This window comes from Zingiber officinale, chromosome 2A, assembly GCF_018446385.1.
Source record: "Zingiber officinale cultivar Zhangliang chromosome 2A, Zo_v1.1, whole genome shotgun sequence".
NCBI lineage: Eukaryota > Viridiplantae > Streptophyta > Magnoliopsida > Zingiberales > Zingiberaceae > Zingiber > Zingiber officinale.
In genome coordinates, this window is record NC_055988.1 from 125,115,457 (window position 1) to 125,133,642 (window position 18,186).

At 37.5% G+C, this 18,186-nt stretch overlaps 2 protein-coding genes across 5 annotated transcripts; both read right to left on the reverse strand.

Annotated features, from left to right (window-relative positions):
• Positions 1-111: 111 nt before the first annotated feature.
• Positions 112-3,046, reverse strand: LOC122042222 (thiosulfate sulfurtransferase 18-like). Of its 3 annotated transcripts, none has more exons than XM_042602229.1 (5): positions 2,910-3,046; positions 1,017-1,271; positions 837-917; positions 563-773; positions 112-466 (listed from the first exon to the last, which is right to left on the reverse strand). In XM_042602229.1, the coding sequence occupies exons 2-5, from the start codon at positions 1,031-1,033 to the stop codon at positions 329-331; spliced, it is 447 nt and encodes a 148-aa protein (XP_042458163.1). In that variant the 5' UTR covers positions 1,034-1,271; positions 2,910-3,046; the 3' UTR covers positions 112-328. The 3 variants fall into 3 exon arrangements, with proteins under 3 accessions (XP_042458163.1, XP_042458164.1, XP_042458162.1); XM_042602230.1 differs by lacking the exon at positions 2,910-3,046 and having other exon boundaries at positions 563-633; positions 697-773; positions 1,017-2,684; XM_042602228.1 differs by lacking the exon at positions 2,910-3,046 and having other exon boundaries at positions 1,017-2,684.
• Positions 2,826-6,133, reverse strand: LOC122042221 (exocyst complex component SEC15A-like). Of its 2 annotated transcripts, XM_042602226.1 has the most exons (3): positions 5,719-6,133; positions 5,519-5,619; positions 2,826-5,301 (listed from the first exon to the last, which is right to left on the reverse strand). In XM_042602226.1, the coding sequence occupies exons 2-3, from the start codon at positions 5,535-5,537 to the stop codon at positions 2,945-2,947; spliced, it is 2,376 nt and encodes a 791-aa protein (XP_042458160.1). In that variant the 5' UTR covers positions 5,538-5,619; positions 5,719-6,133; the 3' UTR covers positions 2,826-2,944. The 2 variants fall into 2 exon arrangements, with proteins under 2 accessions (XP_042458160.1, XP_042458161.1); XM_042602227.1 differs by lacking the exon at positions 5,519-5,619.
• Between the last annotated feature and the right edge of the window lie 12,053 nt (positions 6,134-18,186).

Sequence of the window (18,186 nt, forward strand, 5' to 3'; positions counted from 1 at the left end):
TCATGTTACCAAAAGGTTATTTGTAAAAATGGAACATCAATTGGAAATATAATTTATTCTTTTCGCAAAGGTATTTCTGATGATTCTTCCTTTAATTTCTCTCAAGAGGTGTATTGTCTTTTGAAGATTCTACTTCCTGATGGCAAACGTTTACGATTATTAATATTACAACTCACAATGGAGCACAATGCATATTCTCTCAACAGCAATCAAAGGCCAGAGTTCTCTTTAGATACTCAAAGTGTCTTCATTTCCGCTCTTCAACCATGTCATGTAGCCTCCGGCTAAGTATTTGACATTAGTGAAGCCCTAAGGTCGACATTTAGCGTTAAGGAGATCTATAGCTGCTAATATCTTTACAATTTAGCATTCTTGTATCCTTCAAAGTCGATATATCTTTATATAATTGGCCTACCGCGACCAGATCTATAGTTGCTCGTTTTGCTCGTACTCCAGTTCGACAACCCTACATCAATCAAAGAAATTATAAGTTCAAACAATGATCATTAATCTACCTTATGGATATAATTTCTAAAACTGCCAACATTCTGAAATACTTTACCACAATGAACGGCTCTTCGTGTCGAAGGAGAGACGAAACTTGCTCTATAAATTCAAGGTTCTTCACCTTCTCTGAAACCATAAAAAAATTCACCAAAAAGTGGCCAAAAAAGTTGAGCAATGTAGTAGATCGACCTCGAGGAGTGACAGAGTAGTAAGGAACATTCAAAGCGCCCTCCAAGTGCCCTTTCTCGAAGAAATCCTCCTCCATTCTTTGAAAATAAAGCTCCATTAATTAATCAATCAGCAAATCAATAGATCAGAGTTTTAATTACCTGACATCCAAGTAACGATGATGACCCGAAGCCACAAGGTTTCGAGCTTCAACACCATCTACAGTCACAATATCAGTCTCACTGCCATAGAATGAACAATATGAACAAAAATAGTTACGGCGAGAGCGAAGAAATTGCAGCCAAATGAATTGGAGCTCAGAATGTAAATATGTTTCAAACCTTTTTGGGTTTTCCATGACTGACTAAGCTCAATGAGAAGGCTTCATGTATATCAGATGCAAAGTCAACAAGTTTACCAACTGTCAGATATGACTAGAATCATCATGAGAAGCCACTTTCAATATGTTAATCTAATTCCAATGTTCTTGAACTCTTCAAATATAATTAATTAGCTAAGTTGTCAACTGGTTGGCTAATCCGTGTCAACTGAAGTAGCTACTTGGCATCCATGCTTTGTTCATTGTAGGCCACCACCTTCCATTTTGTATCCAAGCATAGATGCCGATCGATCATATGCAATGCAATGGTTGGTTGGTTTACATCAGCTAAATAGATTTGAGTGAAAAGAAACGAACAGCTAGCAATCACGTTCATAGGATCTCTATGATGGAAGCAATCTTTCTTTAAAAAAATTCAATCACATATATGTTAGAAGAAAATAAAAAAGATCATCAGCAATATATACACATTCATCTTCCATATTATATAATAATTCTTTCTCACCGTTGTTGTCATCTTTGCTACTTTCATCTATCTAATTTTGATCCTCAACAAGGTCCGCAGTGAGGGGCATTAGGGTTATGAGTGCAACAAGAAGGCCCAGAAGGCGGCACCGGTCCTTGCGGTAGAGACTGCAACAAGATCCCGCTCTGTTCCTCCCACGACCACCTTGATAATCCGTTCATCGTCCACATGGCCATCACCGTCATAGCAATTTGCAAATTTGAAGCCATTACGAGCAACACCACTATTTGCTTCCATGTCATTGCCATGGCAAATCAATTAACCAGAAGATGAAATTTAGTCAACTCAAATGTCCTCATGGCTTCTGGGACATTTTATACACAGTGAGACAATGGATTGCTCCCCAAGGTTTTGAAATTTTAGTCAGCTTCTGAATTCCCTTGTTTCTTTGACAAGTAACACTTTGACTTTGGTAGGCAGTTCAACCAAAGAACATTAACAGTCTTGGTAGTAAAAAAACAGAGAATTACTTTCAGATTGCTTATGTTCTTTGGTTGACTTTGGCTGGTAGGTCAACCAAAGAACATAAACAGTCCTGCTTGCATATTACCTCACACGGATGATCAAATAATACTGAAGCTTGTCTCAGAGTGCTAATGATGCAACAAAGATGTAAGGGACGCAACAAAGGTGTAAGGGACCTGTAAACGCCCATCTAAAGTGCAACTCAAGAGTAATTTAAGTGCCATCAAACAGTTCCTAAATTGATCAATGGCACTTGAACATCTTAACTGAACTAATAAAAGGATGAAGAAAATGATAATTCTGGGAAAAATACATGTTAGTATCGAAAATTTCAGATTACTGTGTTTGAATTTCAGGTGAATATTTAAGATGGTAAAGTACGATAATCTAATTGATATAACTATAGACCCCTTTCCTAAATGTTTCCAAAACTTCATTACAACCCAGGTTCTCTAAGAAATGCAAGAAAAATCTTAATGTTATTATGTTACAAGGTTTAACACTCAATAAATACTCAACGAGAGAAAAAAGTTTCGAGAATACAGAATTTTAACCTGAACAAACAACCCACCAACATTTTATCTGAACAATAGCTGGAATGAATAATCATAGATTTAAATCAATGCCATATTAAAAATCACATTTCTTCATGATTAGTTGCGCTCATAATGTTTCTACACACATCTAATAGCTTGCCAGGAAAACCCATCAAAATGGTGTTTGATTTGGATAAATTGTGGTTTTATTCTAAGAATATTAAAAGATGATTATGAAAACTCCGAACTGTTATAGATGTAGACATTATAGCAACTTGATACGGGTTTTGAATGATTAAAATTCAAAAGATAAATAACCATTATGGAAAATCCAAAAAATAGGAACAAGGGAGATCCATAGATATACCACAAGCTAGCATATCTGGATTGCATTGTCAATATTCAACTGAAATCTTTCAACCATCTTTTCAATGTGTCCATTGACTTCTTCCTAGCTGTTTGCTTTGTGCTTCGCCCAGAGAGGCTACCAAACAACCTATCTGGTGAATCCTTGAATTTTTCACAGACAACAGCAACCTTTTTGTAATCCAAAGCACCATAGTTTTCCTCCCTTATTTCAGAATTCATAAAACTGTCAGGCTGATTGCTCAGCAGAAGATTCACCAACTGCCTGGATTCCATTAAGCATTCTCTGAAACTGCAATCTTTCTTTAGGTCACTCAGACCGGTGCTTTGAAATATTTCATCTGCAAGTAATTCCAACCTTTTCAGATCGTTGTCAATGCCAACCACAGCATTGAGGTTGAATCTTTTTAAACTCTCGCTAAGAAAGGCTGCCACTATAGATTCAGAAATATGAGTAAGAGCAGCAAATCCCACTCTATAAAGCGCATCTAAAGGCAAAATCTGTTGTGCATTAGTTATCAGGAAGTTGAGATAAATAATGATTTCATTCATATAATCATTCACATGTTCTGGGGCTTCATCAGCTGTCCAATTTATACTGTGCATAAGATTAAGATATTCATCCAACTTAGAATCAACTGCGTTTGACAATGCAGTATAGGCAGCATTCTGTGTTGCCTTAAAAACAGCCTTGGCAGTCAAACCCGAATGAGGTCGTTCAAGTAAGTGTGAAGGCACCGAGCAAAGTTGGCCAGCATGCCATAGAAAAAGATCACAAGTGCGCTCTAGGACAGCTATGTTTGCTGCAATTTGCATTGCTTGTGATACATCTAAACTACCAGAATGGATCATGTTGAGCAAAGCTTTGTTCAGCACATCAATCATCAGTTTGTCAAGATACTTCCTTAACACATCGTAAGTATTTACGTGACCTCCGTGTGATAAGTAGTTGACAGAGTCCTCGATGAAGGAACGCACTATACGACAAGCATCAGGAACAGAGGAAGAGAATGTGGCAATAAATGGAAAAGCAGGCACTATATCTGAGGACTGAAGATGGAATGATACCACATTCATATTGTACTCATACTCTTTCTTTATCACCATTTGCTCAAAGGTATCACTTGCAAGGGCCTCTGCTATTTGCTTATGGCATTCACTGAGGAGAAGTTCATGGTACTTGTCCCTGCTGTTATCAAGAACGTCAAGCAAAGGCTTTACCTGGTATCCATGACGTCTAAGAGTTGAACCAAAAAGAGTGACAAAGTCCTTGACAAGTAGAAGGTGGTTTGCAGTGTCCATATGAGAAAATTGATCCTCTAAAACAGATGTCATCTTTGAGAGAGCGGTATCCCATAACATTTCCAGCTGACTCTCTAACAACAAGCCCTCAGCAGTCCTTAGGACTCGATCTTCCAATATGAAAAATCCAGCAATCTGTGTAAAGAATGATTGGTGGGATTCAAGAAAGGGTTGTGCTGATGAAATCTGCAAGTCCAAATTCAGCTGCATTAATCGGTTATTGTAATAGTGCTCATGAAACTTTTCCCCAATACCAAGGTAACTGTACACATGGTTTGCACGATAAACAGGTGTTAGGTCAAACTCTAGCATTGAATCTTCGTCAAAATTCTCGACATCTAACGTGAAAACAAGATCACTAAGCCCAGACCGACTCTGCTCTTCAGCTTCCCACTGGCTAGTTCTCTTTTCTGCCTCCCTTTGACGGACTGAGGCAGCCTGTCCTATAGCCAACTGCCCAATGTCCTTAGTGGTGCTCCTTACACGACCAAGCCATTCATTGAACTCATCAGACACCTTGTTCTCAATGAACTTCTTAATTGCAGGTATTTGTTTTTCGATCACCTTCTTGAATGGCTCAAGAGGAATGTTTTGTATGTATTCCCTTTCAATTACATCCACAATTTTCACTGCAGGGTAGAGCCGATTGTTCGAGATATGCATGTTGCATTGCAGGCATAGTTTCAAAACATGCACACAGACCCTCATTATTTGCATGGCCTTTGTGATATTTTTCTTAATTGAATAAAGCTCAAGGAGCTCATCAAGCTTCAATAAAAGTGCACTAGCAACATCCTGCAGCTTCAAATTATCGCTTGATAGTGAGCTCTTGAGTGCATCAGTATCAACCAACACACTTCGTAGCTCATCAACTGCAAGAATGAATTCCTCATAGTGAAGTTTGCACAGTTCTTCTATCTCGACTTCTTTCTTTTTAACAACATTCCTAAGTTGAAGCAAGAGTGCATCAGGCTTCCCTAACTCAAAGGCATACTGAACAATCCGGCGCAAATCCTCCCCATTTCCGATTGACCTTGCAAGTACTAAATCGATCCCTCCATCTCCATTTTCTGTCACAGTTCTCTTCTTAGCTGGAGTATGCATCATTCAAAAGTAAATCTGCCACAGAAATGAGTAAAATGATTTTTTTTTTAATATATTTACTAAAAAAAACAGATATAAGGAAGAAGCAAAGTGATTCTCATTCCATTTAAGCTTCTCATAAAGCAATATAATTTCACATGATAATCAAAATATCAGAAACAAAAAGTCTACGAAGCAAGCAAAACTTTTATCTCCTTCAATCACCATGCCTATTGAACTTCATTTTATCACCCTCGCCAAACCAAGACCTTTAGCGGAAGAATTGAAGTTCCAGCAAGAAATAAACCAAGGGTTCGCCTCAAAATCTAAAATTTAGGAAACTTTTACATGCATCAGGGACTAAATCCAAGTCAGGAGATTAATACGCACAAAGAAAACCTATGAAAAAGCAACATCAAACACACCGCAAGGTAGCTCTTTTTCCCCCTAGAACCACCGAGGTCAAGAATTACAAGGCAGCGCCGGCAATCGAACTGGAGGACGAGGCAGTATGCTGTGAGCTAGGGCTTCATAGGAAACGGCGCACTGGAGTGCCTCTTGAGAATCGTCGCTCTCGCTCCGCTTTGGGGGATTTAGGGATAATAAATAATCAAATCGATATGGCACTTTGTCGGTATCTTTCTGCCGCTGGCGTTGGAGTCTCTCCCGATGCGTTGCTGGCCTCCACAACAACGAGAACACCTATAGCGCGAGTACTTCGAGGCCAGCTCCTAGCTCTTTCTTTCTGCCTCTCTCTCGCATCGCAAGCTCGCCACACATGGCCCAGTGACGCGGAGGACGAGCACAGAGAAACGAACCCGAATCCGCCGGCCCGACATTTGTCGGCGGAAGACATGTTTGTTTGACTGGTCGTACGTTTTTGTTTGGACTAAGTAAATATAATCAAAGAACGTCTCATTGAAAAAGCCTCCTTTTTTTTTTTTTATTATCTTACCAAAAATTTTGATAAAATTTAAATAATTTTAACTAAATTAATAAAAAAATATTTTAATATAATAATATTTAAAATTTTAGATTTTTATAATAAAATTTAAATAATTTTAATCAAATTGATAAAAAAATATTTATATAATAATTTTAATTAAAGTAAAATAAATGATTCTTCACATTTTATCAGCTATAAAGTTACAGTTAAACTCTAAATTCTAAATTCTAAATTCTAAAATCTTGAACATAAATTTTAAAATTTAAATACTATTATATCAAAATATTTTTTACCAACTTGTTAAAATTATTTAAATTTTATCCAAAATTATTCTAAATTAATCAATATTATTTTAAACTAATGGTAGAAACTTCTAAGTAACTATGCAATCATACAATATTATTGTATTAAGTGTTATATGTTGCAACAACTATATAGTAGCTTCCGTAGAATCTAATGCACGTGAGAGTGGAGTAAATCATGTGATTTAAAAAACTCTTATTTTTTACTTTTTAAAAATAAAGTACGCAACGGAATAAAATAAAATATAAATAAAAAGCACGAGAAAAAGATAAGACAAGGGCATCTCTATTGTTTAAACATATTTAATTTCAAGTTAAGCTTGACTTTAACAACAGCTCAAACAAGAACTTAAACTCTGATTCTTACCATATTAACGGAAGATGTATGTTTTAATATTTTGATATAAGGAATTTAAGTCTCATCATCATCATGCAAATCTACTATCAACATGACATCACACGCATGACATAAATAATGACATGACACACATGCATGACATAAATGATGGCTTATAAACTTGATTTTAATAAATCAAGATTTATCTAATTAAATTAGGAAACTAATTTTCAAATTTAATTAACATATTTTATCTAGAATCGTTTTATCAAACCTTTAATTATTTTAGAAACAAATTTCTAAATTAATTTCCTAACAAAAAATAAATAATTAATATTTCTTGAATTATTATAGAATAATTCAAATTTGGAATTTTTATACTTTTTCAAATCTTTCCAAATTTGGTATTTTTAACAATTTAGAAAATTTTTCAAAAATAAATATTTTAATAAATCCAAAAATTCTAGAAAAGATAATTTCTATAATTTAATTCAGAATATCTCAAATCTGAATTTTTTTAAGAAATTTTAAAATTTTTCTAAATTTGGGATTACCTAACAAATTAGGAAAATTTCCAAAAAAAAAATATTTCTTAGAATTTCAGAAAATTCTAGAAATGATAATTTCTAAATTTAATTTTTAAAAATTAATTCAAAAACTTTCTAAAAATGAAATTTCCTAACAAGTTAGGAAACTTCTAAAAAATAGAAAATTCTTAATAATTTCAGAAAAATTCTAAAATTAATTACAACACTAATTATGAACTATAAAATAATTTTACGATCATGTTGAAGCACGATCAGACTCTTATACCACGATTGAGATATGCTCGATGCGGGTGCATGCTAAAACACATTTCATAAACATGCGCAACAGAAAATAAAAATAATAATAATTGCTAATTGTTACATCACACGCACCACACACATACAAGAATACAATATGTCAGACATAATCGCATAATTAAATTTTTGCGAAAAATAAATTTACGCTAGGTATACATTGTTGGAGCAATCCCAATGGTCCGTGGGACAATGCGTTTTGGTGTTTAGGCAAATGATTTAAGTTAGATTCACCCTTGTTATTTGATATATGTATGTGAGTGTGCAGGTATGCAGGATACACATGTGACTCAGGTTGATGGCTTCGGGTCCGGTGAAGGATGGAGCATCCGAGAGACCGTGGACAAGGCAGCGAGGACAAGGGTCGAGGGAGCGACTTCGAGGCATATGCGAAGGATGGCATTGGGGACGAGTCGCGGGCTTGAATGCATCCGAGGGACGAGAGCCAAAGGAAGTAAGCTTGAAGGCAAGATGTCAATGCTGCAAAGAAGCGTCAAGTGAGTCATAAGGGTGAGGGTACGAGTGTACGAGAGATTGTACTCGGAGTAAAATCCTAATTTCAGGGTTTTACTGTAGCGTTATTGTAGCAGTACAATAGCATTACTGTAACAGTCGACTGCATGTTTTAGCAGTCGACTGGGAGCGAACAGAATGCTTCTGTTCATTCGGTCAGCGTGGAGCAGTCGACTGCTAGTTTTAGCAGTGGACTGCTATTGAGCCGTTGGGATATAACGGTCGAATTTCTACAGAGGGCAGTCGACTAGTCGACTGCATGTTTTGGCAGTCGACTGGTAGGCGGGATTTTCTGTTGGAGTGTATACTGAAAGCCTAAGCTTTGTAAACATTCATTATGAATAAAGAATCACATTTGGTTAAATTGTCTACATTTAGTTGTAGTTGTTCAATTAATTTATACTGTAGATAACATAGTATGTGGTGCCACATGCAGAAGATGATGTTATCAGTACCTTATAAATTATAAACAGTAGCTCATGACCAAAATGGAAAGGAACAAACCATTAGAAGGTCGTAGTGTAATTAGGTATCAATTTATCTTGACTGTATAATTACACTAGTACACTTAGAGTGTATTGAGTAGGACCATTTGAGGTCGTTTCTTTTATACTGATTTTATAAAGAAACAAAGACCTCGGTTATTATAGAAGTGTGTGCTCTTAATCCTGATATAATAACAAGCACATATATTTGATATTTATTTCTTTAATTTATCAATGGGTGAGATTTAGTTCGATGAATCAATAAGCCCGATAAGTTGGGAAATGATATCACTTATAGTGTGTGTTGTTGATTATAGAATGAAACTGTGTCCTAGAGATACTAGGTTGAGAATGTCCCCAAGAGGAGCTCAAAAGGATTGTCATGTTAAACCCTGCAGGTGGACTTAGTCCGACATGACGATGAAGTTGAGTGGTACTACTCTTGGAGCTAGATATTAATTAAGTGAGTTGTCAATAACTTACTTAATTAGTGGACATTTGTTATCTTAAACACAGGGAGACTAACACACTCATAATAAGAAGGAGCCCAAAAATATAATTTGGGATTGATGCGGTAGTTCAATAATAATTCTCTAGTGGAATGAATTATTATTGATAAAATTAAGTTGTGTGTTCAGGGCGAACACGGGATGCTTAATTTTATCGGGAGACCAAAACCAATTCCTCCTCTCGGTCCCTATCGTAGCCTCTTAATTATAGAGTACTATACCCACCTATACCCACCTTCTTACCCATCCTATAGGGGGCCGGCCAAGCTAGCTTGGAGACCAAGCTAGGGCCGACCATGTTTTGGTTCATGGGTGAATTCATGTGGCCGGCCCTAGCTTGAACTCAAGCTTAGGTGGCCGGCCCTATTAAAATAAAAAGGAATTTTATTTTTAAAATTTTTCTTATGTGGATAACATGATTTAAAAGAGAGTTTAAAAATTTAAATCTTTCCTTTTATAAGATTCTACAAAAGATTAAGAGAAGAGTTAAATTGCTTTCCTTATTTGTAGATTAAAAGGTTGATTTTAATTTTGATAAAAACTTTCCTTTTAATCATGTTCATAATTTAAAAGAGAGTTTAAAAATTAAATATCGCTTTTATAAAGCTTCTACAAAGATTAAGAAAAGATTAGATATCTTTCCTTATTTGTAGATTGGAAGAGATTTTAATTTTTAAAGATAACTTTCTTTTTATCCACATGTTTAAAAGAAATATTTTAATTTATAAAATTTCCTTTTTATTGACCATCATGAAGGGAAAAATTATTAGAGAAATTTTTTATAAAATTTCCGGAAACAAATTAGGAAAGTTTTAATTCTTGATTGAATTAAATTTCCTTTGCTTGGTTTAAAGTGGCCGGCCACATTGTTGATGAGAACAAATTATTTTTAATTAAATAAATTTTCCTTATCAATGGCAAAAGAATTAAGGAAATTTTTATTTAAATTTCCTTATTTGCCAAGGCCAAGGATTATAAAAGAGAGGGTAGAGGTGCCTTCATGGCTAACAACTCTATTATTTTTCCTCTCTCTTTTCTTCCTTGGTGTGGCCGGCCATCCTCTCCTCCTTTCTTCTCTTTGATGGCCGAACCTCATCCTTCTTGTGGAGACTCATATGGTGGCCGGATCAAGTTTAGAGAAGAAGAAGAAGGAGAGAAAGAAAGCTTTGTTTCTAGCATCCCTTGGAACATGGTGGTGGTGCCCGAACCTCTTCATCCTAGGAGAAGTTTTGATGGTCGAAACTTGTAAGGAAGAAGAAGGTGCTAGGTGGTTCTCATCTCGGAAGATCGTTGCCCACAAAACGTCCGAGGTTAGAAGAGGAATACGGTAGAAGATCAAGAGGTTTTTCTACAAGGTATAACTAGTAATTTTTCTTTCCGCATCATACTAGTTATTTATGGAAATAATACCAAATACAAGAGGCTTACGATTCTAGAATTTCGAATATGTTTTTCGATGTTGTGTTCTTTTGTTTTTTCTTTTCCTTGTGATTTGATTGTTCTTTTCGGTTAACCTAAAGTTATTTTAGGAAATTAAATATTAGCTTTCTATAAAAGGTTTTGTCTAGTCGGTGGTGGTTGCTCTCATATCCAAGAAGGTCGTGTGTCTCGCCACGTCAATACTGGGAACCAATTATGGAAATTAATATTTAATGGAATTAATAACTTAAGGTGATTTGGGTCGAACGTGTTAAGTTCCGCAGGAGATCCAAGTCAAAACCTAAAAGAACAAATATATTAAGTTTTGGATCAAACGTGTTAAGTTCCGCAGGCGATCCAAAATTTAATTTAAAAGAACACATGGTAGCTAGGAAAAGGTTCAGACCTTTGTACAAAATTTTTGTACAGTGGAACCTCTAGGTTTTCCGAGTAGCAACCAACAATTGGTATCAGAGCTAGGGTTTTGCCTCTGTGTATTTGGTATTAGTTTAATTATGCACATGTCATACATAATTTAGGCAGGATAATAGTAGGATGTGCTAACTTTGTGGATGCAGGATCTAACTATTATGACTTTTAGTTATTATGTGTGTGATTGGACCCTTGGACATGTCAAGGGCATTTATATGTGTGTGCATGATTGTATTATAAAATACAGCAGGAGTTGTATTTAGTTTTATTATGATTTTATTTTTGATCTAGATACATGTACATTCCTTTTATGGAATATAGGATCAAAAATGTAAAATTCTATTTATGTCGCGGATCGAATCTTGCAAAGCGTGGAACCTTCTAAGGACCAGAGGCGCAACGGAACTAGGAGCAAGATGGATGCGACAGCTCGGTAGCCAAATATGGCAGCAGCTTGGGATGACAACACACGGAGGACAACTAGAGATAAAAGCCATAATAGTTGAAAATTAGATTTTCTATTTATTGCTTTTATATTGTGCTGTGTGTGCATGTTGGTTTACATATTTAGTAGGTTAGCATAGTTAAAATTTCTCATTTATAAATAACTAAGTGGGAGAGAGATTTTTAAGTAAATCTCATGGTCTCCATTACTGGTTTGTAAGTGATGCAAACAAGCTTGCGCGTTGGCTCTGAGTGCCTTCCTCCATAACGAATGAGCTTGTTTGTGGATCACTAGAACAGACTTCCAATTTTGGATGACTATAGGAAGTTAATTAAGAGCGTGTGTTCTTCCCCAACAGAAGGGGCATAATCTTATTAATGGACTTAGTGTCAAGTAATGGTATACACTTAGACACATTTAATAGTATCCTCCCCAACGGAGTCACTACTATCACTTGTGTGACCAAAGGGAAACAAACTATTGATTTGTCATAAAACTAGATTGGCAATATAATAAAATTAATAAACCCCTCTTACAAATGTTTGAATTTGTATACGTCCACACTAACGTGGCATACAAGATTCATGGTGTTTGAGGTAATTTTATTTGTCAAAAAGTTATATTGACAAGATAGTCAATGGGTAAAACCCTCCTCTTACAAATGATGAATTTGTATACGTCCACACTAACGTGGCATGCAAAATTCAAGGTGTTTGAGGTGTTGGTGAATTTAAATAATATTGTTTGAGGAATCAATGTTATTTTAAATTCAAAGAGTTTTGACCAAATATTTGATCAAAGACAGATCAACTATTAATTTTATTCGTCATAAAGTAAAGTTGACGAGATAATAAAATTAATGAATAAAATCTCCTCTTCGATTTTGTATACACAAAATTCATGGAGATTTTAAGGAGTTGATCTTGACCAAATATTTTTGTGATTCTTAGGATGTTTGTCAATCCCTAGTAGTCATACTATAGAAAAAGACTTAGTAGTCCCAATTGTAATGATTGGAAATAAGACTTCGACATTAAGGTAGACTGTCTTCTTAGAACTAAGAACAATTTAGGTATATTTAATTCATTAGTTGAAACATGTCTAGTAGTGTTATCTACCAGAACCTGGAGTGTAGATACAAGATGCCATTAATCATGTCTGCAATTCATTGCAGGGTTCCAGGAAACACTTTCCAGGATAAAAAAGAAACCTGTCTCCGGCCTCTTTGCTCCTCGGTCCAATATCGAGGTCGGAGACACTTTCCTTTTTATCCGTTGAAGCTTTAAATGGTTCCTTCAATGTAATCCATTGGTTCCAATTCATTTGGAACCACATCTCCATGCGCTTTCTCCAATAGTCAAAGTTCTCGCACTTGTATGGAGGTGGGATTCGGATGTCCTATCTAAGAAGTCCCTCTAACTCCATCTTCTTCTTGTAGCTGCTCTCTTGGCGATTAGTCCAACAAGAGCTAACCTCGCTCTGATACCACTTGTTGGAACCTTGATATCCGCTAGAGGCGGTGAATAGCGTTTCACTCAAAGCGTCACTTCCTATAATGGTTATTACGCACAACGAAATACAAAAACAAATACTAACAATAGAAAGGAAACTTAACACGTTGATTTAACGTGGTTTTGAGATAAAGCTCCAACTCTATGGTTGTCCTTAAGGTGGATGATCCCGATCTGTCGGTGGATGATTCCCCGGAGAACTTTCGGCTAGCTCACGTAGCTCCTTGTGGGTAGAGAATGTTGGTGCAACCTTAGGTCAAGGTTGACCTGGTTGACCTGACTCGAGTTGACCTGACTCGAGTTGTGTTTTGATGTTTGACGATGTTTGACGAGAAGAGAGTTGTATTCTTGATGTTTGACAAGAATAGGTGTTTGGGAGATTGTAGGTGCAACCTTAGGTCAAGGTTGACCTGGTTGACCTGATTCGGGAAAAGTCCAAGCAGGGAGCTTGGCACGCGAAAAGTCCAAGTGTGGAGACTTGGCACGGGTAAAGTCCAAGTATGGAGACTTGGCACTGGAAAAGTCCAAGTATGGAGACTTGGCACGGAGAAGTCCAAGCAGGGAGCTTGGCACGAGGGAAAGTCCTAACTGAGATGTTAGGCAGGTGGAAAGTCCTGGTGAGTGAAACCAGGCAGTGGGAAAGTCCTAACTGGGATGTTAGGCAGTATGAAAAGTCCTGGTGAGTGAAGCCAGGCAGTGGGAAAGTCCTAACTGGGATGTTAGACAGTTGGAAAGTCCTGGTGAGTGAAGTCAGGCAGTGAGAAAGTCCTAACTGGGATGTTAGGCAGTGTGAAAGTCCTGGTGAGTGAAGCCAGGCAGTGAGAAAGTCCTAACTGGGATGTTAGGCAGTATGGAAGTCCTGGTGAGTGAAGCCGGGCAAGGGAAAATCCAGATGGATCAAGGGTGATCGGACATCTGGTGTTGGGAAGTCCAAGTAGATCAAGGGAGTGATCGGATACTTGGCACGAAGAGGAAAGCCCAAGTGGGTCAAAGGGATTGACCGAACACTTGGTGGAGAATTCTAGCAGGTCAAGGGAGTGACCAGATGCTAGGAATGATAACCAACAGGTCAAGGTTGACCGCATGTTGGTGGGGAGTTTGGATCGGTCTGGGGACCGATCTAGTGATACACTGGATAGCCTGATCGGTCACCAGACCGATCAGTAACCATCCAGTAGCCTACTGTAGGTTATCTGATCGGTCTGGAGACCGATCAGACAACGATCAGGAGGCGCAAAGAAGTTCGGGAGAAGAGAAGCCTGATCGGTCCGTAGACCGATCAGGAGGTTCCCTGATCGGTCTGTGGACCGATCAGGAGGTTCCCTGATCGGTCCATGGACCGATCAGAGACGAAACAGAAGCGAAGGCAAGGTAATGGATCGGTCTGTGGACCGATCCACATGGAGCCTGATCGGTCCACAGACCGATCCAGGCACTAGCCGTTGTGACACAACGGCTAGATTTCTTCTGTGTTTCTTCACTTTCTTCGCAGGTTATAAAAGGAGGGCTGCTGCTGCGTACCTCCTTCTTCTCTTCTTCTTCTTCTTCTTCTTCTTCTTAAAGCTTCTGCTTCTGTGCTCTGAGGTTCTGAGCTTTGTTGAGCTCGCTTCCGAAGCTTCGCGTGAGCTTCCAGTCGTCGATCAGCTGCTGCGTTTGGGTTGTGAAGTTGCTGCTTCATCGCCTTCGGTCGACAGAGAAGGTAAGCGAGTGTTGCATTCATATTGTGTTTGTATTTGCTTCTTGCTTTCCTTGTACTCCTTCTTGTTGTTACAAGTATTGTGGCGAGGTTTCTCCACCCACAAGGAGCATTTATTAGCCGGTTCTCTGGGGACTCATCCACCGACGGATTGATAGGGCTCGTCCACCTTACGGACACGCCGAGGAGTAGGAGTATCATCTCCGAACCTCGTTACATCGGTTTGTTTGAGGTTTGTCTTCTTTTCTTTCGTTTCTATGTGTTATTTTTCGCTGCGCTAACCCTAGTTTGTAGAAACGCGACGATTTGGGGTCGGCTATTCACACCCCCCTCTCTAGCCTCCGCACGAACGATCCTAACAGAGAAATCTCACCATCCCCTCGTACAAGCACACTATATCACTTGGGCACTTGGAGACTCTAATTAGGGTTAACCACCACTAATTTCGTCAACCTTGGCCAAACACCCTGAGCTCTAATAAATAGAGCTCGGGAGGAAAACACCTATTGTTTTACCCGCCACTAGTCGACTGGTACAACCACCAGTCGACTGGTTCAAAGTGAAATTCGACTGTTACAAGTCAAAGGTCGGCTGCCAGTCGATTGATGAAAATACCAGTCGACTACTACAGTACTACTACAGTAATGCTACAATAATGCTATAGTAACGCTACAATACTGCTACAGTAACACTACAATAAAATCCTAATCCTAGGATTTAACCTCCGAGTACATCCACTCAGCACTCGTCCTCGCCCGACCAACCTAGACCTAGCCTTCTAGCCTTCTCCATCAGCCTTGCGTCCCTCGAATATCTCTCCATCCTTCATGTCTTGCCTTCTGGAGCTTCCATCGGTTTTTTTTATTGTTGTCGGGTCTTCCTTTTCCAAGAGGCCGCGCCTCCAGGACTTCATCCATTGCCAAGTCACACATGGACTTACGTTGTCAAGACACATGCTTGGACTTACATTGCCAAGACTCATCCTTGGACTTTCCTCCTTTGCCAAGATCACACTTGGACTTTCCTTGTTGTACATATATCCTACACACTCACAATGCATATCAAATACAATAATAAATCTAATTTAAACCTTTGCCCAAACATCAAAACCTAGGGTACCAAGATTGCTCCAACAAACTATACCTTTTTCGGTCTTTTGGGAGTTAGTTTATTCATGCAGTTCTAGTTCATAAAATAATTCGTCTAATTTTAACTTGGACAAATTCCTTAAAACCTTATAGGCATCTACTGTCGATACCCACAGTGCATTTCGGGGAAATGAATTTAGTGCGTACCTTATGATGTCTCGATTCTCTATTTGGTGGTTGATTATATGGAGTCTATTAAGGATGTTCTCAATCCTCGCGTGTAGCTGGTTCACTGTTTCTCTATTCTGCATCTTAATATTAAATAAATTATTCAAGAGGAGGTCACATTTGTTCCTTTTGTAATTCGACGAATTTATCCCATATCTCTTTTGCATTTCTGTGCGGGTCAACGCGGTTCAGTTCTTACCTTGTGAATCCACATTGGATTGTGTTCATTGCCTTCGTGTCGACTTGGGATTTCTTCTTTTAGTCTGTATTTTAATTTTTCGGGTCAAGTGACACTCTTGTCACTTTGTTTATTGGAGTCGTGTATCATTGTCGGATGGAGAACCATTGGTCGATGTCAGTTTTTAGGTACATCTCTATCCATTTTTTTCAATACAAAAAGTCTTCCTCGTTGAAGAGTTGGGGGGGGGGGTGAACGGTGTTGTAATCCTTGTTTTAGGACATTTGGTAAAAGGACCTTGCACACAAAAAAATAACCAAAAAAATCCTAAGACTAGATTAGTAGTGTGGGAGATACATAGATATATGAATCAGATGGTGTTGCACTAATATTGAGCAATTCGAAGAAATTGCAATGAAAAATTATCTGAAGAGGTAAGTATGCTAATTCAGATGGATTTGAAAAACTTAAAACTGAAATGAAAAGTGAAACAAATGAAAGCAAAAAATAAACCCCTCTGTTTGATTGGTGGTTGCACTAATTCAGAGTGACATAACTCTAATACTACTTTTAGGATCAAATGCACATGATTTAAAAAACTCTTCTTTTTTTTACTTTTAAAAAATAAAGTGTGTAGCACAATAAAACAAAACAAAAACAAAAAGCATGAGAAAAAGACAAGACACAGGTGATTATTTGGTTCAGAGCTTTCGGCGATTCTTACTCCAAGACTTATGTCTCTCAGAACTATTGATAGACAATATACTAAATTCTCTTCCGGAACCGCCGGAAGAGTAACTGAATACAAAGAAATGAATAGAAAAGTGTAACAGCTCTACACTTTCCTTTTGTAAGTATGTAAAGTAATTACAAATTGAAAAGTCATTACCAACACGAAGATATCGAAGTGAAAGTGCTCATGTGTTGGTGTCAGTTTATCTATAGTAGTCGGGCGTAATATGTTACAGTATACTAAAAGTCTAACTTTTGTAAATAATTATTTTGAAATAAAGAATCACATTGGTCAAAAATGTCTACATTTATATACTAAGTGTAGTTGTTCAATTAATTTATATTGTAGATAACATGGTGTGTGGTGTCACACACAGAAGATCATGTTATCGATTCTTTATAAATTATAAACAGTAGCTCACGACTAAGATGGAAAGGAACAAACCATTGGAATAGTCGTAATGTAATTAGGTATCAGTTTACCTTGACTAATATATTGCACTAGTACACTTTGAGTGTATTTAGTAGGATCATTTAAGGTAAGTTCTTTTTATACTGACTTAATAAAAGAACTAGACCTTAGTTATTATGGAAGTGTGTGCTCTTAATCCTAATATAATAACGAGCACATATATTTAGTATTTATTTCTTTGACTTATCAAAAGGTGAGATTTAGCTCGATAAATCAAAAGGCCCGATAAGTTGGGAAATGATATTACTTATAGTATGTGTTGTTGATTATAGAAGGAAATTGTGCCGTAGTAATCTAGGTTGATAATGTCGCCAAGAGGAGTTCATAAGGATTGTCATGTTAAACCCTGCAGGTGGACTTAGTCCGACATGACGATAAGGTTGAGTGGTACTACTCTTGGACTAAGATATTAATTAAAGAGAGTTATCAGTAACTCATTTAATTAGTGGACATTCGACATCTTAAATGCGGGGAGACTAACACACTCATAATAAGAAGGAGCCCAAAAATATAATTTGGGATTGATGCGGTAGTTCAATAATAATTCTTTAGTGGTATGAATTATTATTGATGAAATTAAGTTCGATGTTCGGGGCAAACACGGGAAACTTAATTTCATCGGGAGACCAAAACTAATTCCTCCTCTCGGTCCCTATCGTAGCCTCTTGTATATAGAGAATTATACCCACCTATACCACCTCCTTACCCAACCCAAAGGGGTCGGCCAAGGAAGCTTGGAGACCAAGCTTGGGCCGGCC

Coding starts and splice junctions, on each gene's coding strand:
- LOC122042222 (XM_042602229.1), bottom strand. Junction 774..836: donor CATCGTTACTTGGATGTCAG/GTAATTAAAACT, acceptor TTATTTTCAAAG/AATGGAGGAGGATTTCTTCG. Junction 467..562: donor ACGAAGAGCCGTTCATTGTG/GTAAAGTATTTC, acceptor TGATTGATGTAG/GGTTGTCGAACTGGAGTACG.